This window comes from Hypanus sabinus, chromosome 21 (genome assembly GCF_030144855.1).
Source record: "Hypanus sabinus isolate sHypSab1 chromosome 21, sHypSab1.hap1, whole genome shotgun sequence".
NCBI classification, from domain to species: Eukaryota; Metazoa; Chordata; class Chondrichthyes; order Myliobatiformes; family Dasyatidae; genus Hypanus; species Hypanus sabinus.
The window spans coordinates 69,257,168-69,269,547 of record NC_082726.1 but is presented as its reverse complement, the minus strand read 5'-3'; the positions used below and the strand labels follow the sequence as shown (position 1 = coordinate 69,269,547).

At 41.2% G+C, this 12,380-nt stretch overlaps 1 protein-coding gene across 3 annotated transcripts in view; it reads left to right on the top strand.

Moving 5' to 3' along the window:
* The window catches only part of LOC132379180 (adenosine kinase-like), a 298,065-nt gene extending 296,350 nt beyond the window's left edge, over window positions 1-1,715 (top strand). For all 3 annotated transcript variants that reach the window (XM_059946851.1, XM_059946849.1, XM_059946850.1), the window contains one exon: window positions 770-1,715. In XM_059946851.1, the coding sequence (XP_059802834.1) occupies window positions 770-894 (125 nt within the window). In that variant the 3' untranslated portion in view covers window positions 895-1,715. The remainder of the gene's footprint in view (window positions 1-769) is intronic.
* Window positions 1,716-12,380: the final 10,665 nt, after the last annotated feature.

The window sequence follows — 12,380 nt, the reverse complement described above, 5'->3', positions numbered from 1 at the left end:
GAGGGGGATAGATAGAGTTGATATGGATAGGTTTTTCCATTGAGAGTAGGGGAGATTCAAACAAGAGGACATGATTTGAGAGTTGGGCAAAAGTTTAACGGTAACACGAGGGGGAATTTCTTTACTCAGAGAGTGGTAGCTGTGTTGAATGAGCTTCCAGTAGAAGTGATAGAGGCAGGTTCGGTATTGTCATTTAAAGAAAAATTGGATAGATATATGGACAGGAAAGGAATGGAGGGTTATGGGCTGAGTGCAGGCCAGTGGAACTAGGTGAGTGTAAGCATCGGCACAGTCTAGAAGAGCCGAGATGGCCTGTTTCTGTGCTGTAATTGTTATATGGTTATATCGTTATTGTCATCTTCTGTCATAACTCCTCTGCACCATTGTGTTCCAGGTACACAGAGGCAATTTATAACTGAGTCCATTACTACACAAGGTCTATGAATTCAGCATTAGTATACTTTCTGAACCCTGTGCCTCAAACTGTGCATTTATACATCATTCACCAAGATTGAGAGGTACCTGGCTCAGATGTCATCTCCAACATAAAATCAAATTAATTTATGTAAAACTGTGAAGAGAGAAACAGAATTTCTTACCTTGATATCCTGGTCTGTGCCAAGTGGCAAGAGCGAGAATTTTGGAGTGAAATACACTTTTGAAATGTGCATGCAGTGAATATTACAAAGCCCAGACTGGTTGTGAAGGGACAAAGATAGGGTTTAGTAAGCTCTTGCTTGCAGTTATATTTTCTTGTTTTCTACTGCAGGTTTCTTGTCCCAATTGCTGTATGATCAACCCCTTGAGGAGTGCATCCGTGGTGGCCATTATGCAGCAAATGTCATCATCAGGCGCTCTGGCTGCACATTCCCGGAAGCTCCAGACTTTCATTGACTTTTCGTACAACAAAAATGTGGGATCAAAACACCCTTTGCCAAATCACAGAGCAGGGATAGATGTAAATTTAAAATGAATAACCTCTCTCCACTTCCTCCCTAAAACTCCTGTATTAAGCTTTTTCTTCATTTTTGTGGGTCAATTACTAAGATTGATATTTAGAAAAAATAAAAAGTGAATAAGGTATAAAATATTTTGGTCAAATTGATTATCAAAACCAGTCAGCTTTGAAGTTCATTTGTAATTATTGTTTACATCTCTTGATGAAACTTTGGAATGTTGATTTTAATGGTGAATGCTTGAGTCATTAATATTATCCACCTAGTGGTAATTATGGTATTGACAGTAGATGAAAACAGGTGATCAAATCTACACTGACCATTTTATTTAATAGTAATTGATCAAATTGTAAAATCTGTTTTCTTCAGTTTGTTCTGATTGAATTTTTAATTTGGCCCAGAGTGGGGAATATAACAAATCTCAAGTCATGTTTGAAAGAGATTAGTTGGATTATTCTGAAATTGTTTCTGTTTAGCAGATTACCTCAGATTATTTTTTTGCTTTTGAGCTTGTTCAGAAAAGTAAATTTATGTAGCAAGAGGAAAATAAGTTACAAAAATATTTATGCAGGTAAACCTTAATATGTAAAACCAAATCAGGTCTGCGAATGCTGAGTTTTTAGACATCCTGATGCATTGTAATGGTTTGCATTCTGTGACATTGTTCAGCAACAAACAAGTACACACTGCTAAGATGAAGAGCTCTTTATAATTTGTTATCTGCAATAAACAAGGATGATTCTCTTAAATGTTTTCTAGTATTTTTCATTAAGTAGTTATCTGTTAGATTTTATTTAAAATGATATTCAAGTTCAAGACTGGGAGACTTTCGCTGAACACCTACTCTCTGTCTGTCGGAGAAAGCAGGATGTCCCAGTGGCCACACATTTTAATTCCACGTCCCATTCCCATACTGATATGTCAATCCATGCCCTCCTCTACTGTCAAGGTGAAACCACACTCAGGTTGGAGGAACAATACCTTACATTCCATCTGGGTAAATTCCAACCTGATGGTATGAACATTGATTTCTCTAACTTCCGTTAATGCCCCTCTTCCCCTTCTTACCCCATCCCTTATTTATTTATTTATTTTTATCTATTTTCCCCCTTTTTTCTCTCTGTCCCTCTCATAATCACCCTTGCCTTCTCTCCATCTTCCTCTGGTGCTTCCTCCCCCTTTCTTTCTCCCTAGACCTCCCATCCCATGATCCTCCCCCTTCTCCAGCTCTGGATCCCTTTTGGCAATCAACTTTCCATCTCTTAGCTTCATTCCTCCCCCTCCTGTCTTCTCCTATCATTTCGGATCTCCCCCTCCCCCTCCCACTTTCAGATCTCTTACTATCTCTTCTTTCAGTTAGTCCTGACGAAGGGCCTCAGCCCAAAATATCAACTGTACTTCTTCCTATAGATGTTGAGTTTTCATTGTCCTGTGGGTAATTATTGCCTATTGTTTAAAGGCAATTTTCATCATCCACAAATAAGCTTTCCTAAGCCAGGTAAATTTTCCGTTACGGTCATGAAAAAAGCTTAAAGAATTTTAATCAAATGTGCCCATATTAATGTGCCCACAGAAATAGGATAACCCTTATTTTTGTGTGAATTTTTAAGTGGTTTGTCCTTAGATTTATTATTAAGCTTTGGGCAGAAAGGTGATAAAATTTGGCAGTGTGTCTTCTGCCCTTTGACAGAGATCTGAGATCCAGATTAGTATGGCTTTGGATACTTCCAAAATTCTACATACTTCAATAAGATGGTGCATTTCCAGTATAAAAGTGTTTACTTAACATCTCTGTTAGATATTTGGGTTCCATTTTTGTTTTATTTTGCACTGCTTGTTGAAATAGAAGCTTATTAAAACATTTTAATAGAGTCCCAATCAGGCCAACAAAGGCTCATATAATGTTAGGGCATGGTAGAAACATTAAATAATCTACACTTAAAAGGGACTTAAGCAGTTACCTTTTTATTTAGAATGGTTATTGTTTAAAGTCAATTTTCATCATCTACAATATACACAAATCAGTTTTCTTAATCCAGATAAATTGTATGTTATGGTTATGAAGAAAGCTTAAAAAAATCTTTCAAAATAGCAAGAACCTTGAAAGAGAGATTGTTCATTAATTCATTGGTGAAGAAGAAATGTGCAATCCTGATGGATTATACAAAAATGTAAACATGTTACATTTATAACTATTATTTTATAAATCTATATAATTATATGGAATTTTGGACAACCACACTTATTGTATTTAATAATGAAAAATGCTCCATGCAAGTCCAGTAAACTCTATGCAGTGGATGTTGTATATTTGAACCTTCAGAAGGTCTTTGACAAGATGCTACACATGAGGCTGCTTACCATGTTAAGAGAAAAGTTCCTAACATGGTTAGAACATTGGCTGATTGTTAAGAGGAAACAAGTGGGAATAAAAGGATCCTTTGCTGGTTGATTCTGCAAGGGTCAGTGCTGGGACCACTTCTTTTTATGATATATATATATATGTAAATGATTTAGATGATGGGCTAGATGGCTTTGTTACCAAGTTTGCAGATGATACAAAGTTTGGTGGAGAGGTAGGTACTGTTGAGGAAGCAGGTAGGCTGCAGAAGGACTTAGATGAGGAGAATGGGCAAGAGAGTGACAAATGAAATACAATGTTGGAAAAGGCACACTTTGGTAGTAGAAATAAATGTGCAGACTATTTTCTAAACGGGGAGAAAATCCAGGAATCTGAGATGCAGAGGGACTTGGGAGACCTTATGCAGAACACCCTGAAGGCCAACTTGCAGGTAGAGTTGGTGGTGAGGAAGGTAAATGCCATGTTAGCATTCATTTCAAGAGATCTAGAATACAAGAGCAAGGATGAGATGCTGAGGTGAGGTGAGGCCTCACTTTGAGTACTGTGAACAATTTTGGGCTCCTCATCTTAGAAAAGATGTGCTGCCATTGGAGAGGGTCCAGAGGAGGTTCACAGTGATGATTCCACGAATGAAAGGGTTATTATACGAGGAACTTTTAAAAACATAGAAAACCTGAAGCACAATACAGGCCCTTCGGCCCACAAGGTTGTGCCAAACATACCCCTACCTTGGAAATTACCTGTAGCCCTCTATTTTACTAAGCTCCGTGTACCTATCTAAAAGTCTCTTAAAAGACCCTATCGGATTTGTCTTCACCACCGTTGCTGGCAGGCAGCCCATTCCACGCACTCACCATTCTTTAAGTAAAAAACTTGCCCGACATGTCCTCTGTACCTTCTCCCCAGCACCTTAAACCTGTGTCCTCTTGTGGCAACCATTTCAACCCTGGGAAACAGACTCTGACTATCCTCATGATCAATGCCTCTCATTATCTTGTATACCGCTATCAGGTCACCTCTCATCCTCCATCGCTCCACGGAGAAAAGGCCGCGTTCACTCAACCTATTCTCATAAGGCATGCTCCCCAATCCAGGCAACATCGTTGTAAATCTCCTCTGCACTCTTTCAATGGCTTCCACGTCCTTCCTGTAGTGAGACGACCAGAACTGAGCACAGTACTCCAAGTGGGGTCTGACCAAGGTCTTATATAGCTGCAACGTTACCTCTTGGCTCCTAAATTCAATTCCATGATTGATGAAGACCAATACACCGTACACCTTAACCACAGAGTCAACCTGCGCGGCCGCTTTGAGCGTCCTATGGACTCGGACCCCTAGATCCTTCTGATCCTCCACACTACAAAGCGTCTTACAATTAACACTATATTCTGCCAGCATATTTGACCTACCAAAATGAACCACTTCACCCTTAACAGGGTTGAACTCCATCTGCCACTTCTCAGCCCAGTTTTGCATCCTATCGATGTCCTGCTGTAACCTCTGACAGCCCTCCACACTATCCACAACACCTCCAATCTTTGTGTCATCAGCAAACTTACTAACCCATCCCTCCACTTCCTCATCCAGGTCATTTATAAAGATCATGAAGAGTAAGGGTCCCAGAACAGATCCCTGAGGCACACCACTGGTCACCGACCTCCATGCAGAATATGACCTGTCTACAACCACTCTGCCTTCTGTAGGCAAGCTTGTTCTGGATCCACAAAACAATGTCCCCTTGGATCCCATGCCTCCTTACTTTCTCAATAAGCCTTGCATGGGGGTACCTTATCAAATGCCTTGCTGAAATCCATATACACTACATCTCCTGCTCTTCCTTCATCAATGTTGTTTAGTCACATCCTCAGAAAATTCAATCAGGCTCGTAAGGCATAATCTGCCCTTTACAAAGCCTTGCTGACTATTCCTAATCATATTATACCTCTCCAAATGTTCATAAATCCTGCCTCTCTGGATCCTCTCCATCAACTTACCAACCACTGAAGTAAGACTCACTGGTCTATAATTTTCTGGGCTGTCACTACTCCCTTTCTTGAATAAAGGAACAACACCCACAACCCTCCAATCCTTTGGAAACTCTCCCATTCCCATTGAAGATTCAGAGTTCATCGCCAGTGGCTCAGCAATCTCCTCCCTCACAGCCCACAGTAGCCTGGGGGTACATCTCTTCCGGTCCCAGCAGCTTATCCAACTTGATGCTTTCCAAAAGCTCCAGCACAAACTCTTTCTACATGCTCAAGCTTTCCAGTCTGCTGCAAGTCAGCACTAAATTGACCATGATCCTTTTCCATAGTGAATACTGAAGTAAAGTACAGGCTAAGGAGTTGGTGCAGGAGGGAGGGCTTCATGTTTCTGGACAATTGGGCCTTGTTCCAGGGAAGGTGGGACCTGTTCCAGCAGGACGGGTTGCACCTGAACTGGAGGGGGACTAACATCCTTGCAGGAAGGTTTGCTAGTGCTGGTCCAGGGGGGTTTAAACTATATTTGCAGGGGGAGGGGAACCAGAGTGTTAGAGCAGAAAGTGAGGTGGAGGAGGATAAAGGTCATGCGAGAGCTGCAAGTATAGTGCATGGAGTAAAGCCAGATCTAGCATATAAAGAGGCTTTGAGGAAAGAGAAACAGAATAAAGGGTGTAAAGGTAGAAGGGCTAAAGTGCGTGAACCTCAATGCAAGAAGCATCAGGAACAAAGGTGATGAACTGAGAGCTCGGATACATACTTGGAAATATGATGTAGTGGCCATGACAGAGACTTGGCTGGCACCAGGGCAGGAATGGATTCTTGATATTCCTGGATTTCAGTGCTTTAAAAGGGATAGAGAAGGGGGTAAAAGGGGATGAGGGGTGGCATTACTGGCCAGGGGTACTATTACAGCTACAGGAAGGGTAGGTAATGTAGCAGGATCCTCTTTTGTGTCAGTATGGGTAGAAGTCAGGAACAAGATGGGAGCAGTTACTCTATTGGGAGTATTCTATAGACCCCCTGGTTGCAGCAGGGATACTGAGGAGCACATTGGGAGGCAGATTTTGGAAAGGTGCAAAAAATAACACGGTTGTTATCATGGGTGACTTTAACTTCCCTAATATTGATTGGCACCTGATTAGTTCCAGTGGTTTAGAGGGAGCAGAGTTTGTCAAATGCGTCCAGGATGGATTCCTGTCACAGTATGTTGACAGGAAGACTAGGGGGAATGCCATACTAAATCTAGTATTAGGTAACAAACCGGGTCAGGTCACAGATCTCTCAGTGGGTGAGCATCTGGAGGACAGTGGCCACCGCTCCCCGGCCTTTAGCATTACCATGGAAAAGGATAGAATCAGAGAGGACAGGAACATTTTTAATTGGGGAAGGGCAAATTATGAGGCTGTAAGGCTAGAACTTGCGGGTATGAATTGGGATGACGTTTTTATAGGGAAATGTACCATGGACATGTGGTCGATGTTTAGGGATCTCTTGCAGGATGTTAGGGATACATTTGTCCTGGTGAGGAAGATAAAGAACGGTAGGGTGAAGGAACCATGGGTGGCAAGTGAGGTGGAGAATCTAGTCAGATGGAAGGCAGCATATGTAAGGTTTAGGAAGCAAGGATCAGATGAGGCTATTGAGGAATATAGGGTAGCAAGAAAGGAGCTTAAGAAAGGGCTGAGGAGAGCAAGAAGGGGGCATAAGAAGGCCTTGGCGAGTAGGGTAAAGGAAAACTCCAAGGCATTTTTCAATTATGTGAAGAACAAAAGGATGACAGGAGTGAAGGTAGGATCGATTAGAGATAAGGGTGGGAAGATGTGCCTGGAGGCTGTGGAAGTGAGCGAGGTCCTCAATGAATACTTCTCTTTGGTATTCACCAATGAGAGGGAATTTGATGACACTGAGGACAATATGAGTGAGGTTGATGTTCTGGAGCATGTTGATATTAAGGGAGAGGAGGTATTGGAGTTGTTAAAATACATTAAGACAGATAAGTCCCCGGGGCCTAATGGAATATTCCCCAGGCTGTTCCATGAGGCACGGGAAGACATTGCTGAGCCTTTGGCTAGGATCTTTATGTCCTTGTTGTCCATGGGAATGGTACCGGAGGATTGGAGGGAGGCAAATGTTGTCCCCTTGTTCAAAAAAAGTAGTAGGAATAGTCTGGCTAATTATAGACCAGTGAGCCTTACGTCTGTGGTGGAAAACCTGTTGGAAAAGATTCTTAGAGATAGAATCTAAGGGCATTTAGAGAATCATGGTCTGATCAGGGACAGTCAGCATGGCTTTGTGAAGGGCAGGTCGTGTCTAACAAGCCTGATTGAGTTCTTTGAGGAGGTGACCAGGCATATAGATGAGGGTAGTACAGTGGCTGTGATCTACATGGATTTAGGTAAGGCATTTAACAAGGTACCACACTGTAGGCTTATTCAGAAAGTCAGAACATATGGGATCCAGGGAAGTTTGTCCAGGTGGATTCAGAATTGGCTTGCCTGCAGAAAGCAGAGGGTCATGGTGGAGGGAGTAAAGATGGAGGCAGATGGAGTTCAACCCGGAGAAGTGTGAGGTGGTACACTTTGGAAGGACCATCTCCAAGGCAGAGTACAAAGTAAATGGCAGGATACTTGGGAGTGTGGAGGAGCAGAGGGATTTGATGGTACATCTCCACAGATCCCTGAAAGTTGCCTCACAGGTAGATAGGGTAGTTAAGAAAGCTTATGGAGTGTTAGCTTTCATAAGTCGAGGGATAGAGTTTAAGAGTCGCAGGGTAATGATGCAGCTCTATAAAACTTTGGTTAGGCCACACTTGGAGTACTGTGTCCACTTCTGGTCACCTCACTATGGGAAGGATGTGGAAGCATTGGAAAGGGTACAGAGGAGATTTACCAGGATGCTGCCTGGTTTAGAGAGTATGCATTATGATCAGAGATTAAGGGAGCTAGGGCTTTACTCTCTGGAGAGAAGGAGGATGAGAGAAGACATGTTAGAGGTATACAAGATATTAAGAGGAATAGATAGAGTGGACAGCCAGCGCCTCTTTCCCAGGGCACCACTGCTCAATACAAGAGGACATGGCTTTAAGGTAAGGGGTGGGAAGTTCAAGGGGAATATTAGAGGAAGGTTTTTTACTCAGAGAGTTGTTGTGTGGAATGCACTGCCTGAGTCAGTGTGGAGGCAGTGAAATTTAAGAGACTACTAGACAAGTATATGGAGGAATTTAAGGTGGAGGGTTATATGGGAGGCAGGGTTTAAGGGTCAGCACCAAATTGTTGGCCGAATGGCCTGTACTGTGCTATATTGTTCTTTGTTCTTATTCATTAAGTACCCCTGCTATTTCCTCTGGTTCCATACACACATTCCCACTGTCACACTTGATAGGTCCTATTCTTTCATGTCTTATCCTCTTGCTCTGCACATACTTGTACAATGCCTTGGGGTTTTCCTTAATACTGCCTGCCAAGGCCTTCTCATGGCCCCTTCTGGCTCTCCTAATTTCCTTTTTAAACTCCTTCCTGTTAGCCTTATAATCTTCTAGAACCCTAACATTACCTAACTCTCTGAAACTTTTGTAAGCTTTTCTTTTCTTCTTGACTAGATTTATTACAGCCTTTGTACACCATGGTTCCTGTACAGTACCATAACTTCCCTGTCTCATTGGAATGTACCTATACAGAACCCCAGACAAATATCCTCTGAACATTTGCCACATTTCTTCTGTACTTTTCCCTGAGAACATCTGTTCTCAGTTTAAGCTTCCAATTTCCTGCCTGATAGCCTCATAATTCCCCTTCTTCCAATTAAATGCTTTTCTAATTTGTCTGTTCCTGTCTCTCTCTCCAATACTATTGTAAAGGAGATAGAATTATGATCACTGTCTCCAAAATGCTCTCCCACTGTGAGATCTGACACCAAACCAGGTTCATTTCCAATACCAAGTCAAGTACAGTCTCTCCTCTTGTAGGCTTATCTGCATATTGTGTCAAGAAACCTTCCTGAACACAACTAACATCCCCATCTAGAAACCACCCCATCTAAACTCCTTGCTCTAGGGAGATGCCAATCAATATTTGGGAAATTAAAATCTTCCATCACAACAACTCTTATTATTACACCTTTCCATGATCCGTTTCCCTAACTGCTCCTAGATATCCCTGTTATTATTGGACAGCCTATAAAAAACACCCAGTAATGTTATTGACCCCTTCCTGTTCCTAACCTCCACCCACAGAGACTCCATAGACATTCCCTCCATGACGTCCACCTTTTCCGCAGCCGTGACACTATCTCTGATCAACAGTGTCATGCCCCCACCTCTTTTGCTTCCCTCCCTGTCCTTTCTGAAACATCTAAAACCCAGCACTTGAAATAATCATTCCTGTCCCTGAACCATCCAAGTCTCTGTAATGACCACCACAACATAGATCCAAGTATTAATCCATGCTCTAAGCTCATCCACTTTGTTCACAATACTCCTTGCGTTAAAATAGACACATCTCAAACCTTCGGTCTGAGTGTGTCCCTTCTCTATAACCTGCCTATCCTCCCTCACACTGTCTCCAAGCTTTCTCTATTTGTGAGTCTACCGCCTCTTCCCCAGTCTCTTCATTTTGGTTCCCACTCCCCAACAATTCTAGTTTAAACTCTCCCCAGTAGCCTTAGCAAACCTCCCTGCCAAGATATTGGTCCCCCTGGGATTCAAGTGCAGCCCGTCATTTTTGTACAGGTCACACCTGCCCCAAAAGGTCTCCCAATGATCCAGAAATCTGAATTCCTGCCCCCTGCTCCAATCCCTCAGCCACGTATTTATCCTCCACCTCATTCTATTCCTATACTCACTGTTACATGGCACAGGCAATAATCCCGAGATGACTACATTGGTGGTCCTGGATTCTCAACTTCCTTCCTAACTCCCTGCAGTCTTTTTTCAGGACCTCTTCACTTTTCCTACCTACGTCATTGGAACCAATATGTACCATGACATCTGGCTGTTCTCCTTCCCACTGCAGGATATCTTGGATGCAATCTGAAACATCCCGGATCTCATTGAAACACTTCGAATGTTGAAAGGCCTAGACACAGTAGATGTGGAAAGGATGCTTCTCATGGACAAGAGGGCACAGCCTCAGGATAGAGGGGCACCCTTTCAAAACAGAGATGCAGAGAAATTTCTTTAACCAAGAAATTAATGAATTTGTGGAATTTGTTGCCACATGCAGCTGTGGAGGCCAGGTCGTTGGGTATATTTAAGGCAGAGACTGATAGGTTCTCGATTGCACATGGCATCAAAGGTTACGGGGAGAAGGCCAAGAACTGGGGAGGAGATAGAAAAAAGGATCAGCCATGATTGAATAGTGGAGCAGACTCAATGGGCCAGATGGCCTAATTATGCTCCTATGAATTATGGTCTATATCAGTTTATTTAATGTTGGGCATAGGAAAATTAATGAAGTATTTATTCATAAGATGTAGCAGAAAATTGTTGAGATATCTTTGGTTTAAAAATATATATTTTTTTGTTTTTCAGGGATTTCAAAAGCAGTGAACATATTTAACTAACCACAATGAAAATGAGTTCAGTCCTACATAATTATTTAAATCTTCTACATATAGATGATATGGACTGTAGATTCATGATGAGGTTGTAAAATTTGGGTATGAGTAGTAAAATAGAGATCAAGTTGCCCATAAAGGAGAAATTGAGCAAAAAGGTTGTGCAGATCAACATGTGAACAACCCCTGGGTAAAACTGCAGCTCACCCACTACACTGCAAATTGAGACTTTGAAATTGGAAATGACCTAAGCAAAATATTAACAATCATCTAACTCTTTGCAATAATATCAATGTAAAAATTCAGTAGACTTGCCATTTTACAATCTACAGATCATAATTTGGTTGTGTGTCAGATTATTGATTTAAGTGATTATAAATGTTTGTTTAAAACATTGCAATACAAAAACAACATGAAGAAAATAATGGAATAGATGGGCCCAAGGGCCTGTTTCTGTGCTGTTGTCCTCTATGACTATAAAATTGGATGAATCTTAAAACTAATTAGCAACATTACCAAGGAACAAACCATCCTCAAGGTAACTGTTACCGACAATTGTGACTAATTATTGTCATGATCATTTCATTACCACTGTTGCTGGTAATTTTAATCATTAAAAAAATGAATCTGCATTCATGATAAATCCATCCATAATTGCTGCTACAAGGGCTGTCATTGTTTTTCTGTTACTCCTCAACTTCCTTGTATATTAATGTATTGTTGAAAAACAAATCTCTTTGTCCATTGGATTGTTTATTTGAAAGCGTCATATCAAACATTAACAAATACATCCACCTTTGATGGTGTCACTGGAAACAAACTTACTGAATAAAAGCGCTCAAGTATCCTATACTGGATAGAGAAACAACTTTCATTATCACTGATTATACCATCTCATGCATGTATAATCAGCATTTTTACTTTTACCACCAAATCAACTTGTAGGATTATAAGAATGGTCAGCAAGAAACAATTGATTAAAATATAATCACTGGGACATGATTTCAGAATTGGGAGCAAGTTTATCAAAATTTGCTGATGTATTTACAAGAATTACATTGGGCCTTTCTGATGTGTTGATTTTTAAATTAATTTACTTAGGCCATTTGTGATTTACGTAAGTTCGTTTGATTCACCCCAAAATCTGAAGTGATTATCTTGGAAATTATGAATGCAGTGAACACAAGTTCTAGGTAGGCCAGAAGTTGCTATAAATGATCAGCAGCATGCTTTCATCACTGAGTGGTGCAACATGAATTTACCTTTTGTGTAAGCTGTGCAGTTGGACACAGCCCAGTGCAATGTAATATTGATACGTGCAGTTTCCAAAACAAATACTGCCAGAAAACAATGCCTCCCCACCAGCATTCCAGCTTGCTCAGTTGGCTTCCAAAACTACCAAAAATTTTGTGGAACAATTAAATATATCTGACTAGATCAATGTATTTCCTGGTTGCTCATATTTCCTTTCCATGAATATGAACAGGCTCATTGATCGGTGTCTGGTTTATGAAGAATCTATCAAAG